The 26,169-nt window shown below is 45.5% G+C and overlaps 1 protein-coding gene across 1 annotated transcript; it reads left to right on the top strand.

Moving 5' to 3' along the window:
- Positions 1 to 7,336: 7,336 nt before the first annotated feature.
- Positions 7,337 to 11,338, top strand: LOC143768799 (indolethylamine N-methyltransferase-like). The gene is made up of 3 exons (XM_077257438.1): positions 7,337 to 7,379; positions 9,864 to 10,071; positions 10,643 to 11,338. The coding sequence occupies exons 2-3, from the start codon at positions 9,983 to 9,985 to the stop codon at positions 11,064 to 11,066; spliced, it is 513 nt and encodes a 170-aa protein (XP_077113553.1). The 5' UTR covers positions 7,337 to 7,379; positions 9,864 to 9,982; the 3' UTR covers positions 11,067 to 11,338.
- Positions 11,339 to 26,169: the final 14,831 nt, after the last annotated feature.

Here is a 26,169-nt window from a genome sequence, read left to right as displayed (position 1 = left end):
CTTTCTGCCCCTGTGTCCAGCTTTATGCCCCTGTGTCCAGTTTTCTGCCCCTGTGTCCAGCTTTCTGCCCCTGTGTCCAGCTTTCTGCCCCTGTGTCCAGCTTTCTGCCCCTGTGTCCAGCTTTCTGCCCCTGTGTCCAGCTTTCTGCCTCTGTGTCCAGCTTTCTGCCTCTGTGTCCAGCTTTCTGCCCCTGTGTCCAGCTTCCTGCCCCTGTGCCCAGCTTTCTGCCCGTGTGCAGCTTTCTGCCCCAATGTCCAGCGGTCTGCCCGTGTCCAGCTTTCTGCCCCTGTGTCCAGCTTTCTGCCCCTGTGTCCAGCTTTCTGCCTGTGTCCAGCTTTCTGCCCCTGTGTCCAGCTTTCTGCCCCTGTGTCCAGCTTTCTGCCCATGTCCAGCTTTCTGCCCCTGTGTCCAGCTTTCTGCCCCTGTGTCCAGCTTTCTGCCCCTGTGTCCAGCTTTCTGCCCCCCTGTGTCCAGCTTTCTGCCCGTGTGAAGCTTTCTGCCCCTGTGTCCAGCTTTCTGCCCCTGTGTCCAGCTTTCTGCCCCTGTGTCCAGCTTTCTGCCCCTGTGTCCAGCTTTCTGCCCGTGTCCAGTTTTCTGCCCCTGTGTCCAGCTTTCTGTCCCTTTGTCCAGCTTTCTGCCCGTGTCCAGCTTTCTGCCCCCGTGCCCAGCTTTCTGCCCCCGTGTCCTGCTTTCTGCCCCCCTGTGTCCAGCTTTCTGCCCCCCTGTGTCCAGCTTTCTGCCCCCCCCTGTGCCCAGCTTTCTGCCCATGTGCAGCTTTCTACCCGTGTGCATCTTTCTGCCCCAATGTCCAGCGCTCTGCCCGTGTCCAGCGCTCTGCCAGTGTCCAGCGCTCTGCCTGTGTCCAGCACTCTGCCCCCTCCTGTGTCCAGCGCTCTGCCCTCCTGTGTCCAGCGTTCTGCCCTCCTGTGTCCAGCGTTCTGCCCCTTCCTGTGTCCAGAGCTCTGCCCCCTCCTGTGTCCAGCGCTCTGCCCCCTCCTGTGTCCAGCGCTCTGCCCCCTCCTGTGTCCAGCGTTCTGCCCCCCCTGTGTCCAGCGTTCTGCCCCCTCCTGTGTCCAGCGCTCTGCCCCTCCCTGTGTCCAGCGTTCTGCCCCCTCCTGTGTCCAGCGCTCTGCCCCCCCTGTGTCCAGCGTTCTGCCCCCCCCTGTGTCCAGCGTTCTGCCCCCCCTGTGTCCAGCGTTCTGCCCCCTCCTGTGTCCAGCGCTCTGCCCCCCCCCTGTGTCCAGCGTTCTGCCCCCCCCTGTGTCCAGCGTTCTGCCCCCTCCTGTGTCCAGCGCTCTGCCCCCCCCTGTGTCCAGAGCTCTGCCCCCTCCTGTGTCCAGCGCTCTGCCCCCTCCTGTGTCCAGCGCACTGCCCCCTCCTGTGTCCAGCGTTCTGCCCCCCCTGTGTCCAGCATTCTGCCCCCTCCTGTGTCCAGCGCTCTGCCCCCCCCTGTGTCCAGCGTTCTGCCCCCTCCTGTGTCCAGCGCTCTGCCCCCCCCTGTGTCCAGCATTCTGCCCCCCCCCTGTGTCCAGCGTTCTGCCCCCTCCTATGTCCAGCGCTCTGCCCTGGGCCCCCCCCCCCCCCGGATCGCCGCTCTCAATTAAAAAAAAAAAAAAGTTCTACTTACCTCCAGCGCTCCTGCTCTCTGCACGCAGCTGCAGCGTGCACTCGCCGGCGACTGACAATGACGTCAGACGCCGGCGACATGCACGCTGCGGCTGACGTCAGCTGCCAGCCTCAGATTGGCTGGCGGCTGTTAACTATTGACGTGCGGGCTCGGGCCCGCACTTCAATAGCGCTGCAGCGCTGGCCGCAGCTAAGGGCCCGGTTCAGCCTGCGGCTGCCGGTAGGGGCCCGATGGGCAGATGAGATGGGGCCCGATGCGGGCCCCCTCTGCCCATCGGGCCCCATACGCCAGTCACGGCTGTAATGCCCTGATGGCGGCCCTGCTTACATTGTGTAGTGTAATACACAGGGCCTGTTTTTTTCTGCAGTCTCCCCCCCAAAAAGGGAGATTTAAATTGCCACTAAGTGGATCTACGTCAGTTCTGTTTGTCGTATATGTGCCAGCCACGTTCTGCCACTTACATTGTGTAGTGTAATACACAGGGCCTGTTTTTTGCTGCAGTCTCCCCCCTAAAAAAGGGAGATTTAAATTGCCAACAAGTTTATATACGTCAGTTCTGTTTGTCGTATATCTGCCAGCCACGTTCTGCCCTTTACATTGTGTAATGTAATACATAGGGCCTGTTTTTTGCTGCAGTCTCCCCCCCAAAAAAGGGAGATTTAAATTGCCACTAAGTGGATATACGTCAGTTCTGTTTGTCATATATCTGCCAGCCACGTTCTGCCACTTACATTGTATAGTCTAATACACAGGGCCTGTTTTTTGCTGCAGTCTCCCCCCCAAAAAAAGGGAAATTTAAATTGCCAACAAGTTTATATACGTCAGTTCTGTTTGTCGTATATCTGCCAGCCACGTTCTGCCACTTACATTGTGTAGTGTAATACACAGGGCCTGTTTTTTGCTGCAGTCTCCCCCCCAAAAAGGGAGATTTAAATTGCCAACAAGTTTATATACGTCAGTTCTGTTTGTCTTATATCTGCCAGCCACGTTCTGCCACTTACATTGTATACTCTAATATACAGGGCCTGTTTTTTGCTGCAGTCTCCCCCCCAAAAAAAGGGAGATTTAAATTGCCACTAAGTGGATCTACGTCAGTTCTGTTTGTCGTATATCTGCCAGCCACGTTCTGCCACTTACATTGTGTAGTGTAATACACAGGGCCTGTTTTTTCCTGCAGTCTCCCCCCCAAAAAAGGGAGATTTAAATTGCCAACAAGTTTATATACGTCAGTTTTGTTTGTTGTATATCTGCCAGCCACGTTCTGCCATGTACATTGTATAGTCTAATACACAGGGCCTGTTTTTTGCTGCAGTCTCCCCCCCCAAAATGGGAGATTTAAATTGCCTCTAAGTGGATCTACGTCAGTTCTGTTTGTCGTATATCTGCCAGCCACGTTCTGCCTTTTACATTGTGTAGTGTAATACACAGGGCCTGTTTTGTGCTGCAGTCTCCCCCCAAAAAAGGGAGATTTAAATTGCCAACAAGTTTATATACGTCAGTTCTGTTTGTCGTATATCTGCCAGCCACGTTCTGCCACTTACATTGTATAGTCTAATACACAGGGCCTGTTTTTTGCTGCAGTCTCCCCCCCCCAAAAAAAAGGGAGATTTAAATTGCCACTAAGTGGATCTACGTCAGTTCTGTTTGTCGTATATCTGCCAGCCACGTTCTGCCACTTACAGTGTAAGTAATACATTGGGCCTGAGTTTTGCTGCAGTCTCCTCCCTCAAAAAAGGGAGCTTTAAATTCTTAACAAGTTTATATACACCTTCTACTTTGTTTTACAGTACCATATAACGGTTGTTAGTTTGGTTACATTTTCCCAAAAATGAGGAAGCCTGGTGGAAGAGGCCGTGGGCGGTCGTTGCCAGCTGGTAATGATGGTGGTGGAGCATCTGGTGGTAGTGGGAAAAGCAAAATAGCACCTAAGGCTCGAGTTGTTGAGCCAGCGTCATCGTCTGGCTACACAAGGCCTCGAAGGCTCCCTTATCTGGGAGTAGGAAAACCGCTTTTAAAGCCGGAGCAGCAGGAAAAGGTTTTGGCTTTCCTTGCTGACTCAGCCTCTAGCTCTTTCGCCTCCTCTTCAGAAAGTTCGAAATATAAAAGCAGCGAGTTGTCAGTGGATGCTCCCGGTCAGGAACAAGTTGCTTCCTTGTGTTCTTCACCCAAACCAAAAGGGAAGGATGCGGCAGGCGACACTACAGTTTACACCATGGAGCTCTTTACACATACAGTGCCAGGGTTAGAAAGGGAAATAGTTAACAGCCCATTACAAGATGAATCGGACATGGAGTGCACAGATGCACAGCCACAGCTAGATTATTATGCTGTTCCATTGACTCAGATCACTACATTGCCCTCGCAGTGTACTGAGCCAGAATCTGACCCTGATGAGACTATGGTGCCCCGTCCCGAACGCTATAGCATCTTACACAATGACACAGAGGAAGGTGCACATGACATTGAAGAGGAGGTGATAGATGACCCAGTTGTTGACCCAGATTGGCAGCCATTGGGGGAACAGGGTGCCGCTGGCAGTAGCTCTGAAGCGGAGGAGGATGATCCGCAGCAGGCATCTACATCGCAACAGCTTTCATCTGGCAGGCCCGTATCTGGCCAAAAACGTTTGACAAAACCAAAAACACTTTTAGGACAGCATGCCCATCCGGTGAAAGTAGCACAGCGTGCAAAGCCTGAAAAGGTATTCAATAGTAGGAAGAGTGCAGTGTGGGAATTTTTTAACGAAGATCCGAATGATAAGTGCAAAGTTATTTGTAAGAAATGCTCAAAGACCTTTAGCAGAGGGAAGAATGTCCAAAATTTAAATACAACGTGCATGCATAGACATTTAACCAGCATGCACTTGCAAGCCTGGACTAACTACCAAATGTCCCGTACCATTGGTGCACCCGCTCAGAATGAAGGTAGTCAGCAACGCTACATTGCTTCCCTCACTGTAAGCCCACCGCTTAGGACACCACCAGCCGCAAATGTGGAGGTATCATCGCAAGGCCAAAGCAGTCAGGGAATCACAAGGTTCTTGGTAGGAAAAAAGAAAAAAAAATCAAAACCAGCTCACCTGCTAGGCATGTGTTGTGGGAAAGCCCGGATACCGTGCAGTCATCACGTGGAATAGTAGAACAAAAAAAGGGAAAGATCCAGGTTCCAAAAATTATCAAATTTAATGAAAATAAAATGCAAAGTCCAAGAACATGGTAGACAGGAGAATGAGTAGCAGCAGGCTACGCATTTCGAACAGTATGTTCTTTTTCAAAGCTTTGAAAAAGAACATACTGTTCGAAACGCGTAGCCTGCTGCTACTCATTCTCCTGTCTACCATGTTCTTGGACTTTGCATTTTATTTTCAATAAATTTGATCATTTTTGGAAGCTGGATCTTTCCCTTTTTTTGTTCTTCGTAGGAAACACTGTATGTAGGCCAACATCAAGAATACCATCACCAACCCTCTCTCAATCTGCCATGTCCACCACCACCCCCGCTAGTTCCACCATATGCTGCTCTCCAGTCCAGCTCACATTACAAGAGACTCTCATTAGGAAAAAGAAGTACTCATCCTCTCATCCGCGTACACATGGTTTGAACGCCCACATTGCTAGACTAATCTCGCTAGAGATGATGCCCTACCGGTTGGTTGAAAGTGAAGCTTTCAAAGCCCTGATGGCCTACGCAGTACCACGCTATGATCTACCCAGTCGACACTTCTTTGCGGGAAAAGCCATCCCAGCCCTCCACCAGCATGTCAAAGACCGCATTGTCTATGCACTGAGGCAATCAGTCAGTAGAAAGGTGCACCTCACAACAGATGCATGAACCAAAAAGCACAGAATATGAACGGCACTAGGTGTTAACGCAGCAGGTGGTGTAACTGCAGCCCAAGGATTCCACTGCAAGACTCCTATAGCACGTATATAGTCTGCAATGTTCGGGTGGTGCTCAGCATAAAAAGCAGTGAATAAATGTCAAAGAAAAAAAGAGGAAATGCGGCACTCACCCAGATGAATTGCGAATCAAAGTCCTTTATTCATCATGACATGACAACGGACATAGCAAGGAGAGGTGGCTGGGAGAGATCAGCGGTGCGGGGAGAAAGAACAGGACTACGATCGTTTCGCGCTTGTGCGCTTCCACGGGTCCAGGTGCACAGGTTAAAATCGTCATTTCCTTTATAGGGAACTAGACAGCTTAATGTGAACAGGTGTGAGATTAAAAACACATTGGTTTGTGTGCAAGAAACAGATTTAACAAGCACAAATACAAATCAGCATTATAAGCCACACAACATAAGGGAGCCAGCACAAAGATAATTACAATAATATTGCTATAGGAATATGTAACAAAAATATTACAAAAATATTGTCATGTCCAGTTTGTCATTGAGACCAATGGGCCCTTGCGCATTGGTCTCCATGATCCAACGTGCCTCACGCTGTAGCAGAATTTTCTTGCGGTCACCACCTTTTACTGGACTTTTAACTACCTCCAGACCTGCGAATTGTAACACATTTGGATTCGCATTGTGGTGATCCCGCATATGTTTAATAAAGCGCGGGCGACCCTTCCCGGACATTATAGAACTGTAGTGCTCACTGAATCTCGTGACCATAGGGCGTATTGTTTTGCCAATATAATAAAACTGGCATGGGCAGAGGATTAAATAAACGACATATGGAGTTTTGCACGTGATTAAATCTCTAACAGTATGACAAACAGAGCCTATGTGAATCGGATTTTTCAGAAGTCTTAAATGGCAGAATTTACAGTTACCACATTTGTGATTACCTGTAGGTTGATGTTTCGTGAGCCAATTGTTTTCTATTGTGGGGAGACGATTTTTAATCAGTAAATCCCCCAAATTTCTCGTACGCCTATACCCAAACCTTGGGCGATTCGTGGTCAGAGAAGATAATTCTCTATCAGATTGCAAGATGTGCCAATTTCTATTGATGGCTGCGTAGATCTCTTTGTCAATCGGACTGTGGGTAAACGTAAATGTGAACCTGTGCTGCTCATTAGAGGAGACATTTGGTGTTGTTTTGCGTCTTTTTAATAAATCATTTTGAGTTAATTGCACCACCCTTCGTTCCGCTTTTGCTAGAATATCTGGTGGGTAATTTCTATTTAGGAGATTAGTCTTTAGCTCTGCAATTTGTTGGCCAAATAATTCCTCGTTATTGTTGATTTTTCTGTATCGCACCATCTGACTATATGGTATGCTATTTTTGGTGTGGAAAGGGTGGGCACTGTTAAAATGAAGAAGACTATTAGTAGCAGACGATTTTTTATGTACTTTAGTGGTGAGCATGCCATCTAATATCTGAATTTTCACGTCCAAAAAATCTAATTCGTTACTCCCAAAGCAGGCAGTAAATTGCATATTATCATCATTTATAGTGTTAAGATGGGAAACGAAAGAATTAAATACATTTTCCGAACCGTCCCAGACAATAAAAATGTCATCCGCGAATCTCAGGTACAGTCGTATAAACTTTAGGAAGGGATTTGTCATGGTCGTTATATATTTCTTCTCAAAGACAGCTAAAAATAGATTAGCGAATACGCAAGCGACGGGCGTCCCCATCGCAGTTCCGGTGCGTTGAAGGAACCATTTCTCACCAAACTTAAAGGCATTATGTGATAAAACAAATTCCAAACTCTCTATAATAAACTACTTATGTCACTCTTGATTTCTTGAAATTTCCCATTGAAAATCTAAGAAAAACTTTCATAAAGGGTATGTATCTTCTGATATTTAATCAAAATTTTTCTTGCTTTTACTAAAAACCTTGTGTCCTTACGCTGTTTGGAGTCTTGGAAGGCAGAGCAGCAAGAGGATTAATAATTTCACTTTTTCCCGTTTATTAGACATACTTAAGAGCATAATAAGGATTATTAAATTCAGTTCTAATAATTTCAATGCAATTCAAGTTTTCTGGCAAAATTCAAGCAAACCAACAAATTCAAATTTCAGAAGCTTTGCTCACCGGTACAGATGACTCACTGATTTATATCTGCAAAGCTAAATTTTCCATATGGCTACACTGCATGGAAATTGAACACTTACTGCCAGGGTTTGCCACAATAATGTAGCTATCCCTTTGAAGACTTTTTTAATGGTTTTGTGACTTTTTGTCAAGGAACCCGAATAACAAGCAGTGATCGTTCAAAGTAGAACAGCCTTAGGAGACATACACTCACCGGCCACTTTATTAGGTACACCATGCTAGTAACGGGTTGGACCCCCTTTTGCCTTCAGAACTGCCTCAATTCTTCGTGGCATAGATTCAACAAGGTGCTGGAAGCATTCCTCAGAGATTTTGGTCCATATTGACATGATGGCATCACACAGTTGCCGCAGATTTGTCGGCTGCACATCCCAAAGATGCTCCATACAAGGCAGGATGGATCCATGCTTTCATGTTGTTTACGCCAAATTCTGACCCTACCATCCGAATGTCGCAGCAGAAATCGAGACTCATCAGACCAAGCAACGTTTTTCCAATCTTCTACTGTCCAATTTCGATGAGCTTGGACAAATTGTAGCCTCAGTTTCCTGTTCTTAGCTGAAAGGAGTGGTACCCGGTGTGGTCTTCTGCTGCTGTAGCCCATCTGCCTCAAAGTTCGATGCACTGTGCGTTCAGAGATGCTCTTAGGCCTACCTTGGTTGTAACGGGTGGCGATTTGAGTCACTGTTGCCTTTCTATCAGCTCGAACCAGTCTGCCCATTCTCCTCTGACCACTGGCATCAACAAGGCATTTCCGCCCACAGAACTGCCGCTCACTGGATTTTTTTTCTTTTTCGGACCATTCTCTGTAAACCCTAGAGATGGTTGTGCGTGAAAATCCCAGTAGATCAGCAGTTTCTGAAATACTCAGACCAGCCCTTCTGGCACCAACAACCATGCCACGTTCAAAGGCACTCAAATCACCTTTCTTCCCCATACTGATGCTCGGTTTGAACTGCAGGAGATTGTCTTGACCATGTCTACATGCCTAAATGCACTGAGTTGCCGCCATGTGATTGGCTGATTAGAAATTAAGTGTTAACAAGAAGTTGGACAGGTGTACCTAATAAAGTGGCCGGTGAGTGTATATCATCAGGAAGATACCATGACAATTTTCCATTCAGGTTTTCAAGTTGAAAAAACCTGCACCATATTACTGCACGGGCAGGATAGTGACTCAGTGGCTAGCACTGCTGGCCTGCAGTGTTGGTGTTCTGGGTTCAAATTCCGCCAAGGACAACATCTGCAAATAGTTTGTATGTTCTCCCCCTGATTGTATGGGTTTCCTCCCACATTCCAAAGACAAACTGATAATGAATTTAAATTGTGAGCCCCCATTGGGGACAGTGATGATAATGCCTGTAAAGCACTGCAGAATATGATAGCACAAGGCATCCTAAATCAATAAATCAGCAAAGTGGATGAGGCATTATCAAAAAGCTAATGTAGCCTCAAAAAATAATGTTTGGCCTCTCAATGATGCTTAAGCGATATAGAAAATGATGATGAACAAGTTTTTTTGTAAAAGGTAAATGTTTGGCAAGAAATTCATAACATAATTTTTCACAGGTTCAAGCTTAAATTCATAGTTATATATATATTTTGCTTAGCATTAACAGGAATAACTTATCACAAGCAGAAGGCAGGGGAAACAGGCTAAAATTGCATGGCATTGAATCACTAAGACTGCAGTGTGAAAATAAAGCTTTAATACATAGGATACATTGAACATGCAATGTACATAACATAGACTAAAGGGTTAGCAGGTCTAGGTTATTGATTTATGATTGCTGTCAATAGATGATAGTCAGGGCAAACCAAGTGCTATGTGACAAGACATTAACTCCCTCATACAATATCAGAGATATCATGGGAAATGTAGGCTGCATTAGAAGAACTGCATCAGAACCGAAGAAGAAATCTAAATGGCAAACAGTAAGAAAAAATTATACATCAATTAAACAAGTATACAAAAGGCATATACTGTACAAGAGCCTCGACAATATTCTATAATATAGTAATATAAAAATTATATATACAGTATATATTTTTTGTGATAATTTTCTTTTTTTTAGGTGTCATGAATAACATATTTAATAATATTTTATTATTAATTATTTTTGTGGCAGTAATATAGACATTTCATTGTTTATCTACACTACATCTATGAGAGTTTAACATCGGGTTTTGAACATTTGGATTTTTTTCTGCAGGTCATATTAAAGGAGACATCTTGATTGACCTCAGTGTTGGTTCCATAGTTCATCATTTATATGGGGCCTGTGAGTTTTTCAAACACATCATTGTGCTAAAGTTCACAGACAGATGTATCATGGAACTGAAAAGATGGACGGACTCACGTACCGGAGCATTTAGTTGGGGCCATGCTGCAAAACTTCATGTAGAGACAGAAGGCAAAAGGTGAGATGAGAAGACGCATATATACAGTTTACACAGTTTATATTGTAATCTTGATGCTGCCAGAGGCACAAACTTGAAGGGGTTGTTTACCATTTGGGCAATCCTTTCATAAATGCTGAGATCCTAGTGAAAACTGAAAAAAAACCCACATTATACTCACCTCCTACCCAATGCCGTCCTTGACACATGCATGACATTATTATGCCACAAATTGTATGTGAGGCAGCCTATCAGTGGACATTGTTGGGCTGCTTTGCTCACACTGTATTCAGACATCAACTCACATGATGGTAACTTTGGTATTGGGCCATGCACAAATTATATTTTTGCAATATCATCCTATTCAAAATCAAATAGCAATTCTCCATAAAGATCATTCTACCAATTCATAAATACCTATAAAATAGTGGTTACTATTGGGAGGAAATTAGTGCACCAGCCTTGGTTGCAATCAAGGCTTTGTGTAAAAATTCTGTGTTTTTGGGAGCAACTAGTCCACAACTAATCTTATGTTTTGCCCTTTTGAAATGAACAATTGATTACAGTCACTATCTTCAGTTTTTTGTTTCAGTGACAATTTACAGGAAAAAGAAGAGAAAATGAGAATGGCCATCCAACATGTTGTGAAATGTGACATTGAAAAAGATGATATGATGCATCCGATCGTCTTACCACCTGGTGATTGTATCATCTGTGCTTGGCTACTGGATGTTGTCTGTAAGGATAAAGATGATTTCATAAAAAATCTCAAGAAGTTCTCAGAGTTGCTAAAACCAGAAGGACACTTCATATTCTTTGGGTGTTTAGACGCAACATATTACATAATCGGGAAACACAAGTTACATGTTGTCAATTATGATGCGGAATTTGTCAGAAAAACTTTGGTTGGAGAAGGCTTTATTATTGATCGTGTTGAGATTTTTAAGAGAAAGGCTGTAAGTGATCTTATTGACCATAAGGGAATCATATTCATTGCAGCTCACAAAGAGAAATAGGTCTGAGTAGCAGTTTAAAAATGAAACGTGTTGGGACAAAAAATTATTGCTTAAATACAGGATAAATGGAAATATGGTGATACCTGGAGTCTAATCACTTTAACCCCCAATTATCCTATAAACCAGGCTCGGAAGTGCCCTATTAGCATTGAGTGGTTATCTCACATATGCGCCATCTTTCCATTTACCATCTGTTAGATTGGCAGATATAGCTAAATAAACAAATTTTTAAAAAATGATGTAAGGTTCCCCTGTATTTTTGAAATTATTATTATTATTATTATTATATTATATAATAATAATTATTATTATTTATATTTAAATAAATAAGTACAAAAATGGTGTGGGGTCCCTCCATTTTTGACAACCAGCGAAGCTAAAGCTGACAGCTGGGGGCTGGTATTCTCAAGCTGGTAAAGGGCCATTGATATTGGCACGCCAGCCTAAAAATAGCAGCCCGCAGCCACCCCCCCAAAGGCGCATCTATTAGATGCACCAATTCTGGCATTTTTGCCGACTCTTCACATTTGCCCTGTGGCGGTGGTAAGCGGGGATCATATTTGTGGGGTTGATGTCACATCAAGCCCATGGGTTAGTAATAGAGAGGTGTCTATAAGACCTATCCATTACTAACCCTATAGTTATATTGTAAATAAACACACAGGCACAATAAAATCCTTTAACCCTTTAATGACAAAGCCAATTTTGACCTTAAAGGGAACCTGTCGCCCCCCCAGGCGTTTGTAACTAAAAGGGCCACCTTGTGCAGCACTAATGCTGCATTCTGACAGGGTGGCTCTTTTAGTTCGGGTTCGGGTCCCTGGCACTGCTGCAATAATCGCTTTTGAAGTTTGTCCCTCATATCTGTGAAATTGTCCCGGGGCAGGTTTTCCCCCCTAATCCAGATACCTTGCAGCCATCACTCATGGCCTCTGTGCGCCGAGTGCTGCCTGCTGTCCTTCATTAGCATCCCCGGCGCCTGCACTGTAAGTTCAAAGGGCAGTGCAACTGCGCATGCCCGAAAAAAAACCAGCAGCGCAGGCGCTAATGAAGGAAGATGAGGCAGCGCCCGGCGTGCAGAGGCCATGAGTGACGGCTGGGAGGCATCTGGATTAGAGGGGAACGACCTGCCTCCCTTGCGATTTCACAGGTATGAGGGACAAACTTCAAAAGCGATTATTGCAACAGTGCCAGGGACCTGAACTAAAAGAGCCACCGTGTCAGAATGCAGCAGTACTGCTGCACAAGGTGGCTCTTTTAGTTACAGATGCCTGGGGGGTGACTGGTTCCCTTTAATGACCAAGCCAAATTTTACAATTCTGACCACTGTCACTTTATGAGGTTATAACGCTGGAATGCTTCAACAGATCACAGTAATTCTGAGACTGTTTTTTCGTGACATATTGTACTTCATTACAGTGGTAAAATTTCTTCAATATGACTTGTGCTTATTTATGAAAAAAATTGAAATTTGGCAAACATTTTGAAAATGTCATAGTTTACAAAATGTTATTTCTTATGCCCTGAAATATGAGAGATATGTCATACAAAAGAGTTAATAAATAATGTTTCTCACACGTCTACTTTACATCAGCACAACTTTTGAAGCATATTTTTTTGATAGGAGTCCGTTAGAAGGGTTAAAAGTTGACTAACAATGTCTCATTTTTCCAACAAAATTTACAAAACCATTTTTTTTCAGGGAACACATCACATTTGAAGTGCTTTGGGGGCCTGTATGACAGAAACTACCCAAAAGTAACTCCATTCTAAAAACTGCACCATTCAAGGTGCTCAAAATATAATTCAAGAAGTTTATTAACCCTTTAGGTGCTTCACAGGAACTGAAGAAATGTGGAAGGAAAAAATGAACATTTAACTTTTTTCACTTTATCACAAAAAATTTACTTTAGACCCAAACTTTTTTATTTTTATAAGGGTAACAGTTGAAAATGGACCTTAAAATTTATTGTGCAATTTCTCCTGAATACCCTGACACCTTATTTGTTTGAGAAATCTACTGTTTGTGCATATGGCAGGGCTCAGAAAGGAAGGAGCACCATTTGACGTTTTGAACGCAAAATATGCTGTAATAATTAGCGGACTCCATGTTGCGTTTGGAGAGTCCCTCATGTGCCTAAGCAGTGGAAAACCTCCACAAGGGACCCTATTTTGGAAATCACAACCCTCAATGATTTTATCTAGTGGTATAGTGAGTGGAGTTGAGCGACTTTTACTTTTTTAGGATCGAGTCGGGTTTCGTGAAACCCGACTTTCTCAAAAGTTGGGTCGGGTGAAATCGGCCGATTATTGCGAAAAGTCGGGGATCCGACTGAAACACGAAACCCAATGAAAGTCAATGGGGAAGCAAAGTCGGCAGTGAGTGGAGGACAGGAAAACACCTACAGTGCCCATTTTAATGCCAAAAACATCAATTCTTGTTACTTAAGCTTGTCAATCTTAATTTACCTTATAATAATAGTTATTCATTGAAAACAGGGGGTCATTTGGCTAAAGTTGTGGGCTGGCTCAAGATTTTCGTGGGCCGAGGAAACGCGGAATACCTCACGGTGGTGGAGCAGGGAGAGGTAAGTATTTCAACTTTGCAAGTGCTGTGATCCTGAGCAAGCAGGGGGGCCCACTAGTTGGCACTGGCACAGGGCCCCTCATAGTATGGGGGTGTGTTTGACGGTGGGCGGCACCTCCCACTTCCAGAGACACTTTTGCATACTATGAGGTGCCCTGTGCCAGTGCCAACTAGTATTCCCCCCCACCTGATGAAGGAACCTGCACTTTCATCTGCACCTTACTCTTTGTCCCTGTGTAAGGTGGTATAGTATGCGGGAAGGGGAACCTGACTTTCAGCAGGGTCAGATTCTGGCTGTGTAGAGTGCAAGGGGAATGTAGTGGTCTGGGTCGATGTACCAGAAGACTCATCTAGCAGTGGCTGGGCAATGGGCAGGATGAGGAGGAAACACAGATATAGGCCCAAATAATAAAGTAGGCTACATGCAGTTCAAAATTGGTAACAGTACTAAACAGGCAGCATTGCTTTGTTCAGTGGAGGAAAACTGTAATGAGTGGCAGACACAGTTACTAGGCCCAAGTAATAAAGTGGGCCAAATGCAGTTCAAAATTGGTAACAGGAGTAAACAGGCGGCACTGCTTTGTTCAGTGGAGTAGAACATCAAGGAGCGGCAGAAACCGTTAGTAGGCCCAACCAAACAAGTAGGCCAAATGCAGTTTCATATTTTACGTAGGCCAAAAGCCTGAAAATTGAAGCTCAGCTTTGTTCAGTGGAGGAGAACACCAAGGAGTGGCAGACACCGTTAGTAGGCCCAACCAAACAAGTAGGCCAAATGCAGTTTAATATCTGATATAGGCCGAATGCCTGAAAATTGAAGCTCAGCTTTGTTCAGTGGAGGAGAACACCAAGGTAGCGGCAGACACCGTTAGTAGGCCCAACCAAACAAATAGGCCAAATGCAGTTTAATATCTGATATAGGCTGAAAGCCTGAAAATTGAAGCTCAGCTTTGTTCAGTGGAGGAGAAAAGCAAGGAGCAGCAGACACCATTAGTAGGGCCCAACCAAACAAGTAGGCCAAAAGCAGTTTAATATCTGATATAGGCTGAAAATTGAAGCTCAGCTTTGTTCAGTGGAGGACAGCTGTATTGAGTGGCGCAGACAGACACAGGTACTAGGCCTAAAATAAAAAAGGTAGGCTCAATGCAGTTTAAAATAGGTTACAGGGGTACACAGGCAGCATTGGTTTGTTCAGCGGAGGATGATTGTAAGGAGTGGCGCATACCGACTTAGTAATCCTAAAATAAAAAAGTAGGCTCAATGCAGTTTAAAATAGGTTACAGGGGTGCACAGGCAGCATTGGTTTGTTCAGCGGAGGACGATTGTAAGGAGTGGCGCAGACCAACTTAGTAGGCCTAAAATAAAAAAGTAGGCTCAATGCAGTTTAAAATAGGTTACAGGGGTACACAGGCAGCATTGGTTAGTTCAGCGGAGGACGATTGTAAGGAGTGGTGCAGACAGACTTAGTAGGCCTAAAATAAAAAAGTAGGCTCAATGCAGTTTAAAATAGGTTACAGGGGTACACAGGCAGCATTGGTTTGTTCAGCGGAGGACGATTGTAAGGAGTGGTGCAGACAGACTTAGTAGGCCTAAAATAAAAAAGTAGGCTCTATGCAGTTCAAAACAGGTAACAGGAATAAACTGGCGGCATAGGTTTGTTCAGTGGAGGACAACTGTAAGAGTGGATGACACAGTTAGTAGGCCAAAACAATAAAGTGAGGTAAATGCCTGCCAAATAAATTTTCATAAATAAACAGGTGGCATAGCTATGTACAGGGGTGGGCTCCTCTGCTGAGTAGCAGACAGTGGTAGTTGGCGCAAAGTATTAACTGGTCTAAATGGAGGCCAGGGCCCCTGTATATTTTTTTACTATCATCTATCATTTCAACACATTTTTATTGGCAGTGCCATTGAAGAATTTAACAGCACAGACTACCCAGTGGTGGAGCTGGCAGACGTAAGTTTTGCAAGTGGTAGAGCACTGTTCGAGCTGGGGTAGACACTCTCTCGTGGGCAGCGGTACTGGCCCAGGGCCCCTCATATTACGATGGTGTGTCTGATGTTGGTTGTGCACCACCACCGTCAGAGACACTTCATTGTACTATGAGGGACCCTGTGCCAGTGCCGTCGCCCAGAGTGGGCACACCCACCTGTCCAGGCAAACGGCACTTGCACGGGTGCTTGCGCTAGGTGGTGACCACGGCCCTGTGGGGGGAGTCAGCCCATTTATGGAGGTAAAAAAATGGCCTATGGTGGACATTCAGCAGCTGCAAATGGAGGAATTGGAGCAGACAGTAAGAGGAGACCAAAAGCAAGACATTTTTCAGGCAAACTAATTAGAAATCCATGATTAGTTCATTTTAATGAAGGTTAGATCATCAACATTTTGGGTAGCCAGACGAGTCCTTTTTCGGTCAGTATTGAACCAGCAGCACTGAAGACTCTTTCTGATAGCACACTAGCAGCTGGGCAAGCAAGCTCCTGTAATGCATATTCTGCCAGTTCAGGCCAGGTGTCTATTTTAGATGCCCAGTAATCAAAGGGGAATGACGTGTGAGGGAGAACATCGATAAGGGAGGAAAAATAGTTCGTAACCATACTGGACAAATGTTGTCTCCTGTCACTTTGAATTGATGCCGCAGTACCTGTCGTGTCTGCGGTCATTGCGAAATCACTCCACAACCTGGTCATAAAACCCCTCTGTCCAACACCACTTCTGATTTGTACACCTCTAACACCTCTGCCATGTTGCCCCCTGCAACTCGTGTGAGAACCATCACCGCCGCTGTGTGCTGGGAATGCCTGAACCAAACGGTCTACAAGAGTTGCTTGTTTGGTAGCCAATATTTGTTCAAGGTTCTCATGTTGTTAGGGCTAGCAGAACGCACCAAATGATATAGAGACTTTATTATAATATATGCGTTCGCTGCCCAGGGTCCACCGTGCAGGAGAACCTGCTGCTAGCAAATGGCGGAACAAAATAGCGGTATGAGCTACCTCTGTTACTTCATAGAGTAGCCGTGAACTCAAAGCACTGCGCCCTGTTAACCTTCACAGTGACACAGGCTAACAACCTAAACGAGAGCAGTCAGTGGTCATGCATGCACACAAAACTCCTCGCCGGAGGTGCCAGCATTCTAGGGGCTTATTTCAGCCAGGTCCCTGAATACTCAAACACACAAACTCCTCGCCGGAGGTGCCAGAATTCTAGGGGCTTATTTCAGCCGGGTCCCTGAACACTTTCATACGTGACCACACTGGCGCAAAGTACAATATAGAACAATACTAGCGCATGGCCGTGTGGCCATACGAGCCTTAAATAGTTGCAGCACGTACAGGACCTTCCTAGAAGGACCAATGAGAGGCCGCCACAGAGCGTGAGCACCCACAGGACCTTCCTGAAGGACCAATGGCCTTAGCTGCAGTGTCTGATCATGTGACCCTCGATGTCCACTCAGAGATCTTACTCTGGGCATGCTCAGAACGAGAACAGCAGGACTTAGTCCCAGAAGCGTCTGCTCGCCGCTGCCCAGCACTGACTCCAATGGCAGAAGCAGGAAAACCAGCAGTAACTCTCTGTACAGAGTCAGACTGAGCGAGACGCTGGGACCGACGTCTCCGCTGAGCAGGCTCCACTGTGGCAGGAGAAGAATAGGAGACCGCAGCGGAGATGGCCCGAGATTCCCCCTGTGCAGAGGCGGGAACTCGACCCCTAACACATGTGGCATGATATTTTGTAATTTCCCTTTGTAGCGTGGATCCAGGAGGCAGGCCAACCAGTAATCATCATCGGTCATCATTTTTATAATGTGGGGGTCCCTTTTTAGGATACGCAAGGCATAATCAGCCATGTGGGCCAATGTTCCAGGTGTCAATTCACTGCTTGTGCTGGGTTGAGGAGCACTTTCTGGCAAATCAACATCACTTGTCTCCCGCAAAAACCCTGTACCTGACCTTGCAAAGCCACCAGTTTCTATTGCCCCCTGAGAAGCTTCCTTCTCCCATAAATATTCATCCCCATCATCCTCCTCCTCCTCTTCGTCCGCCACCTCGTCCAGGAGAGTTCCCTGAGCAGACAATGGCTGACTGTCATCAAGGCTTCCCTCCTCCTCGGCTGCAGACGCCTGCTCCTTAATGTGCGCCAAATTTGGCATCAGCAGACGCATTAGTGGGATGCTCATGCTTATGATGGCGTGGTCTGCACTTACCAGCCGTGTGCATTCCTCAAAACACTGAAGGACTTAACAGAGGTCTTGTAGTTTCGACCACTGCACACCAGACAACTCCATATCTGTCATCCAAGTGCCTGCCCGTGTATGTGTATCCTCCCACAAATACATTACAGCATGCCTCTGTTCGCACAGCCTCTGAAGCATGTGCAGTGTGGAGTTCCACCTTGTTGCAACGTCGATTATTAGGCGGTGCTGGGGAAGCTTCAACGATCGCTGATGGTTCTGCATACGGCTGGAGTATACGGGCGACCGGCGGATGTGCGAGCAAAGTCTTCGCACCTTCAGGAGCAGGGCTGGTAACCCTGGATAACTTTTCAGGAAGCACTGCACCGCCAGGTTCAAGGTGTGAGCCAGGCAAGGTATGTTTTTCAGTTCAGAAAGGGCTATGGCAGTCATAAAATTCCTTCCGTTATCACTGACTACCTTGCCTACCTCAAGATGTACACTGCCCAGCCAGGACTGAGTTTCTTGCTGCAAGAACTTGGCCAGAACTTCCGCGGTGTGTCTGTTGTCACCCAAACACTTCCTTTCCAACACAGCCTGCTGACGCTTACCACTAGCTGTTCCATAATGGGACACCCCATGTGCAACACTGGCAGCTCAGGATGGAGTGGTCGTGCGACTGCGCTCTGTGGATGAGCTTTCGCTTCTGCTGGAGGAGGAGGAGGAGGGGTGGCGAACGCCTACAGCCAACTGTTTCCAAGACCGTGGGCTAGGCAGAACTGTCCCACTATGGCTGTCCCCTGTGGACCCTGCATCCACCACATTAACCCAGTGTGCCATGATGGACACGTAACATCCCTGGCCATGCCTACTGGTCCATGCATCTGTTGTGAGGTGCACCTTTCTACTGACTGATTGCCTGAGTGCATGGACAATGCGGTCTTTGACATGCTGGTGGAGGGCTGGGATGGCTTTTCTCTCAAGGAAGTGTCGACTGGGTAGGTCATAGCGTGGTACTGCGTAGGCCATCAGGGCTTTGAAAGCTTTGCTTTCAACCAACCGGTAGGGCATAATCTCTAACGAGATTAGTCTAGCAATGTGGGCGTTCAAACCCTGTGTACACGGATGTGAGGATGAGTACTTCCTTTTCCTAACGAGAGTCTCTTGTAGGGTGAGCTGGACTGGAGAGCTGCATATGGTGGAACTAGCGGTGGTGGACATGGCGGATTGAGAGAGGGTTGGTGATGGTATTCTTGATGTTGGCCTACATACAGTGTTTCCTACCAAGAACCTTGTGATTCCCTGACTGCTTTGGCCTTGCGATGATACCACCACATTTGCTGCTGGTGGTGTCCTAACCGGTGGGCTTACAGTGAGGGAATCAATGTAGCGTTGCTGACTGCCTTCATTCTGAGCAGGTGCACCAACGGTACGGGATGTTTGGTAGTTAGTCCAGGCTTGCAAGTGCATGCTGGTTAAATGTCTAAGCATGCACGTTGTATTTATATTTTGAAGATTCTTCCCTCTGCTAAAGGTCTTTGAGCATTTCTTACAGATAACTTTGCACTGCTCATTCGGATCTTGGTTAAAAAATTGCCACACTGCACTCTTCCTACTATCGAATACCTTTTCAGGCATTGCACGCTGTGCTACTTTCACCAGATGGCCACGCTGTCCTAAAACTGTTTTTGTTTTTGACTCATGTTTTTGTCCTGATACGGGCCTGCCAGATGAAAGCTGTTGCGATGTTGATGCCTGCTGCGGCTCATCCTCCTCCGCTTCAGAGCTACTGCCAGCGGCACCCTGTTCACCCAATGGCTGTCAATCTGGGTCAACAACTGGGTCATCTATCACCTCCTCTTCAATGTCTTGTGCACCTTACTCTGTGTCACCGTGTAAGGTGCTAGAGCGTTCGGGACGGGGCACCATAGTCTCATCAGGGTCAGGTTCTGGCTCAGTACACTGCGAGGGCAATGTTGTGATCTGAGTCAATGGACCAGCATAATAATATAGCTGTGGCTGTGCATCTGTGTACTCCATGTCCGATTCATCTTGTAAAGGGCTGTGAACTATTTCCCTTTCTAACCCTGGCACGGTATGTGTAAAGAGCTCCATGGAGTAAACTGTAGTGTCGCCTGCACATCCTTCACTTTTGCTTTGGGTGAAGGACACAAGGAAGCGACTTGTTCCTGACCGTGAGCATCCACTGACGACTCGCTGCTTATAAATTTGGAACTTTCAGAAGAGGAGGCGAAAGAGCTAGAGGCTGAGTCAGCAAGGAAAGCCAAAACTTTTTCCTGCTGCTCCGGCTTTAAAAGCGGTTTTCCTACTCCCAGAAAAGCGAGCCTTTGAGGCCTTGTGTAGCCAGACGATGACGCTGGCTCAACAACTCAAGCCTTTGGTGCTATTTTGCTTTTCCCACTACCACCAGATGCTCCACCATCACCACCATCATTAACAGCTGGCAATGACCGCCCACGGCCTCTTCCACCAGACTTCCTCATTCTTGGGAAAATTTAACCAAAGTAACACCTGTTATATGGTACTGTAAAACAAGGTAGAAGGTGTATGTAAACTTGTTGAGAATTTAAATCTCCTTTTTTATGTGTGGGAGACTGATGCAAAAATCAGGCCCACTGTATTACACTACACAGTGTACATGGCAGAAAGGGGCTGGCAGATATACGACAAACAGAACTGACGCAGATGCACTTAGCGGCAATTTAAATATCCCTTTTTATGTGTGGGAGACTACTGCAAAAATCAGGCCCACTGTATTACACTACACAGTGTACGTGGCAGAAAGGGGCTGGCAGATATACGACAAACACAACTGACACAGATGCACTTAGCGGCAATTTTAATCTCCCTTTTTATGTGTGGGAGACTACTGCAAAAATCAGGCCCACTGTATTACACTACACAGTGTGTGTGGCAGAAAGGGGCTGGCAGATATACGACAAACAGAACTGACACAGATGCACTTAGCGGCAATTTAAATCTCTCTTTTTATGTGTGGGAGACTACTGCAGAAATCAGGCCCACTGTATTACACTACACAGTGTACGTGGCAGAAAGGGGCTGGCAGATATACAACAAACAGAACTGACGTAGATGCACTTAGCAAGTTAGCAGCAATTTAAATCTCCCTTTTTATGTGTGGGAGACTACTGCAGAAATCAGGCCCACTGTATTACATTACACAGTGTACGTGGCAGAAAGGGGCTGGCAGATATACAACAAACAGAACTGACGTAGATGCACTTAGCGGCAATTTAAATCTCCCTTTTTATGTATGGGAGACTACTGCAAAAATCAGGCCCACTGTATTACACTACACAGTGTATGTGGCAGAAAGGGGCTGGAAGATATATATATATATATATATATATATACAGTATATATATATATATATATATATATATATATATATATATATATATATATATATATATATATATATATATATATAAAAAAGGGACTGTACTACAATAACAATCTCCCTACAATGATCTCAGGAAAAGTATGGCAGCCAGCAATAAAAAGGACTGCTGCACACAAAAGTGGCCAAATAAACAATAGAACTGTGCAGAAAGGAGCAACAGGATTTTTGCTTTTAAAAAAGCAGTTGGTTTGCACAGCGGCGTACAAACAGCAATTCAGCTATCATGGAGCCTTATAAGGCAGCCTAATAAGCTAGAGAGCTGATGCACAAAGATATAGCCTCCACTGTCCCTGCAAAGAAAAGGTGGTGTTGGACAGTGGAAATCGCTACAGCACAAGCGGTTTGGGGGTTAATCTTCCCTCCCTAAGTATATCCCTGCTTCTGACAAAGCTGCAGCAACCTCTCCCTATGCTCAGATCGGCAGAAGTAAGATGGCGGTCGGTGTGCATGCCCCTTTATAGCCCCTGTGATGCCGCAGAAAGCTAGCCAATCACTGTCATGCCTTTCTCTAAGATGGTGGGGACCGAGACCTATGTCATCACGCTGCCCACACTCTGCGTCCTCCTTCATTGGCTGAGAAATGGCGCTGAAAGTGTCATACGAAACGCGACTTTGGCGCGAAGATCGCCGACAGCATGGCCGATCCCACACTGGGATCGGGTCGGGTTTCACGAAACCCGACTTTGCCGAAAGTCGGCGATTTTTTAAATTGTCTGATCCGTTTCGCTCAACCCTAGTAGTGAGCATTTTGAACCAACATGCATGACACAAAATTAGATAACATTAGGTTGACATGTGGAATATGTCATCATTGGTGTTGAGCGAAGTGCTCAGTACTCCAGTTTGCATCGGGTGCTTGGGTATGCACTGAGTATCGCGGGTGCTCAAATTACATGCTCTAGTCTCTGCCCTCATGTTTTGCGGCTGTTAGACACCCAAAAAAGTTGTGGGGATCTGTGATACTCAGTGCACACCCAAGCAACTGATGCAAACTTGAGTAGCAAGAACTTGCGCTCAACACTAGCCATCGTATCGTTATTTTTATATTTTTACAATTCTAAGATATACGAAATATACTTGAAGTTCCCCTTTTTCTAGGATGGCTACATTGCTTTTAACCATGGTGTAATATTGTTTAAAATACATTACATTTTGGGTGTTTTGCTCTGTTGTTTGTGATTCCAGTCACCACTTTATATATGTTGGATTAGGGTTGAGCGACTTTTATTTTTATAGGATCGGGTCGGGTTTCACGAAACCCGACTTTCTCAAAAGTCGGGTCGAGGCTGCCGGAAAGAAGCCGAGGGTGAGTATATTCCTATTAGGTATATACTCACCCTCGGACGCGCCCTGCTTCTTTCCGGCAGCCTTCCTTCTTAAGAATGAGCGCGTGAAGGGCCTTAGATGACGTCACGGCTTGTGATTGGTCGCGGCCGCCCATGTGACCGCTCACGCGACCAATCACAAGCCGTGACGTAATTCTCAGGTCCTAAATTCCTAAAATGAGGAATTTAGGACCTGAGAATTACGTCACGGCTTGTGATTGGTTGCGTGGCGGTCACATGAGCAGCACGCGACCAATCAGAAGCTGTGACGTCATGGAAGGCCGTAAACGCGCTCATTTTAAGCAAAGAAGGCTGCCGGTTACCAGCGGCGATGTCCAGGGGCCTCCGGACAGGTGAGTATATCAATATTTTTTATTTTAATTCTTTATTTTACACTTAAATGTGGATTCCGATACCGATTTCCGATATCGCAAACATATCGGAATTCGGTATCGGAATTCCGATACCAGATTCAGAAGATTGCCGACCTCATGGCCGACCCCACACAGGGGTCGGGTCGGGTTTCATAAAACGCGACTTTGCCAAAAGTTGGCGACTTCTGAAAATGGCCGACCCGTTTCGCTCAACCCTATGTTGGATGTCTAAAATTACTATCTTCATCTATGCTTATTGATTACAATTGGCACCACTATACAGTGGGTGCAGAAAGTATTCAGACCCCTTTAAATTGTTTACTCTTTGTTTCATTGCAGCCATTTGGTAAATTTAAAAAAGTTCACTTTTATCTCATCATTGTACACTCTGCACCCCATCTTGACTGAAAAAAAACAGAAATGTAGACATTTTTGCAAATTTATTAAATAAGATAAACTGAAATATCACATGGTCATAAGTATTCAGACCCTTTGCTCAGTATTGAGTAGAAACACCCGTTTGAGCTAGTACAGCCATGAGTCTTCTTGGGAATGATGCAACAAGTTTTTCACACCTGGATTTGGGGATCCTCTGCCAATCTTCCTTGCAGATCCTCTCTAGTTCCCTCAACTTGGATGGTGAACGTTGGTGAACAGCCATTTTCAGGTCTTTCCAGAGATGCTCAATTGGGTTTAGGTCAGGGCTCTGGCTATGCCAGTCAAGAATGGTCACAGAGTTGTTCTGAAGCCACTCCTTTGTTATTTTAGCTGTGTGCTTAAGGTCATTGTCTTGTTGGAAGGTGAACCTTCGGCCAAGTCTGAGGTCCAGAGCACTCGTGAAGAGGTTTTCATCCAGGATATCTCTGTACATGGCTACATTCATGTTTCCTTCAATGACAAGCAGTCATCCTATCCCTGCAGCTGAAAAACACCCCCATAGCATGATGCTGCCACCAACATGTTTCACTTTTTGGATTTTATTGAGCAGGGGATGAGCAGTTCCTGGTTTTCTCCACACATAGCACTTAGGCTACTTTCACATTAGCGTTTGAATCTGCAGCGTTTAATCCGCAAACGCAAGGACACGAAAAACGCATGAAAACGCAGCGTTTTTAAAACGCTTACGGTTACCGCATGCGTCATTAAAACGCAGCGTTTACATGCTTTTGCTTGCGTTTTCTATGCGTTTGAGTTTTTTGTGCGCATGTCGCAAAATTTTACCAGAGAAAAATTCTAGATGCAAGAACCAGCCAATGGGACTACAGAGGGCGTGTATTATGTGAAATCTATATATAGACCCTAGGACAGCTGAAATCTTCAGATTTTGCTCCTGTGTCCTGTGAGAAGATGGATCTTCACATGGATAGCTATTACTTTAAACTAGATCTGAGCATCAAGATTTTTCTGGCATGTGCGTTTGCTTGGGAGCAACACCGAAACCGGGAAAGACAGAGAAGGACAAGGCGTAGGCGGTTTTGGCAACACCCCATTGTAGAACTGCGGGAGAGCCGTGGTACATATCACACCCTGTATGGCGAGCTCAATGAGAACCCAGAAAAATTCCCAGAATATACCAGGATGTCACAAGACTCTTTCCGGGATTTGCTTGATCGTGTCCAAGGAGCCATCCGGAGACAGGACACACAGCTCCGTAGAGCCATTCCACCAGCGGAACGTCTCCTGGTTACCTTAAGGTACGTAATAATTCTAAACAAAAGCTAACCAAAATTTTTTGCAGGTCTGATGTTTTTTTGCCTATTTTGTAAATTATTTATTCTTACTACAGATTTCTTGCAACTGGAGAGAGCTTGTCATCCCTTCATTTCCAGTACCGCCTTGGGATTTCCACGCTGTCCGGAATTGTTTTTGAAACCTGCCGGGCTTTATGGACCATTCTCCGTGAGGAATTTATACCCATACCCACGGAGGACATGTGGAAAGAAATTGCTGACAAATTTTGGACTGTTTGTGATTTTCCCAACTGTTTGGGTGCGGTGGATGGGAAGCACATCCGGATTACCAAACCAGCCAGAACGGGATCACAGTTCTTCAACTACAAAAAATATTTTTCAGTAGTTCTTATGGCAATAGCCGATGCAGACTGTCGCTTCATTGCTGTGGACATTGGTGCTTTTGGCCGTGGCAACGATTCACAGACTTTTAAAACCTCTGATATGGGCCGACGTGTTTATGGCAAAAATTTTAATTTCCCACAGCCACGACCACTCCCCTACACTCAAGGCCCACCGCTGCCATTTGTAATGGTTGGGGATGAGGCCTTTCAGATGAGTGAAAATCTCCTGAAGCCCTATTCAAGTCGGGACTTGAACCGCACAAAACGGATCTACAACTACAGACTAACCAGGGCACGCAGAACAGTAGAGTGTGCCTTTGGGATTATGGTGTCCAAATGGCGCATTCTAGCAACTGCAATAAATCTAAAAATGGAGACAGTGGATGAGGTAGTTAAAGCCTGTGTGGTTCTCCACAATTTCATTCTGGCTAAGGAGCGACCCACCATAGAACTTGATGAACCTGTTGCCAACCCTTTGCCTGATTACCGTCATCACCCGCTGCGGTCAACAGTTGAAGTAGGCCACATGCGGGACCAATTTGCAGCGTTTTTTGATTCTGACATTGGACGTGTGCCATGGCAGGACAATATGGTGTAAAATGTACTGCTGGTTTCGGGTCTGCAAATTTATGTTTGGAATGTTAATGTTTTTTCAAATAAAATAATTGTGATTTACTTTCTTCACCATGTCTCCTATCTATTTCCTTAACAAACCACTTTGGGTTTTTGGGCTTAGGTTGTTGACGTGAGTCCTGTCTTGGTTCACCATTAGCTTTTTGCCGCAGACTGTATAGACGATGTCCGTTATTGTCGCAGTATTTGTCCAGTACTTAACATCAGTATTTGTAAGCCTAAACCAGGAGCGGTAGTTAAATTCTTTTAGTGGTGCATATCTGTTTAATGTACTTTTCCTCACATAGTTCCACTCCAGGTTTAGGCTTACAAATAGTGCTGTAAAATACAGAGCGAATACTGACAGTGTGATGGCAGCCTACACCAGAGATCTATAGTCATCAAGTCAGGTGTCTGAACTAATGAATTCATGATGCTATTTGCTCTTGAATTCATTTTTCCTGACACTTGTCCGGGTGAGTATAGATTTGCCATGTACATTGTTCCTTCACTT

Source organism: Ranitomeya variabilis, chromosome 4, assembly GCF_051348905.1.
Source record: "Ranitomeya variabilis isolate aRanVar5 chromosome 4, aRanVar5.hap1, whole genome shotgun sequence".
In the NCBI taxonomy this organism is placed as follows: domain Eukaryota; kingdom Metazoa; phylum Chordata; class Amphibia; order Anura; family Dendrobatidae; genus Ranitomeya; species Ranitomeya variabilis.
Note: the sequence above shows the minus strand (reverse complement) of the source record. Positions and strands in the feature narration are given on the sequence as shown.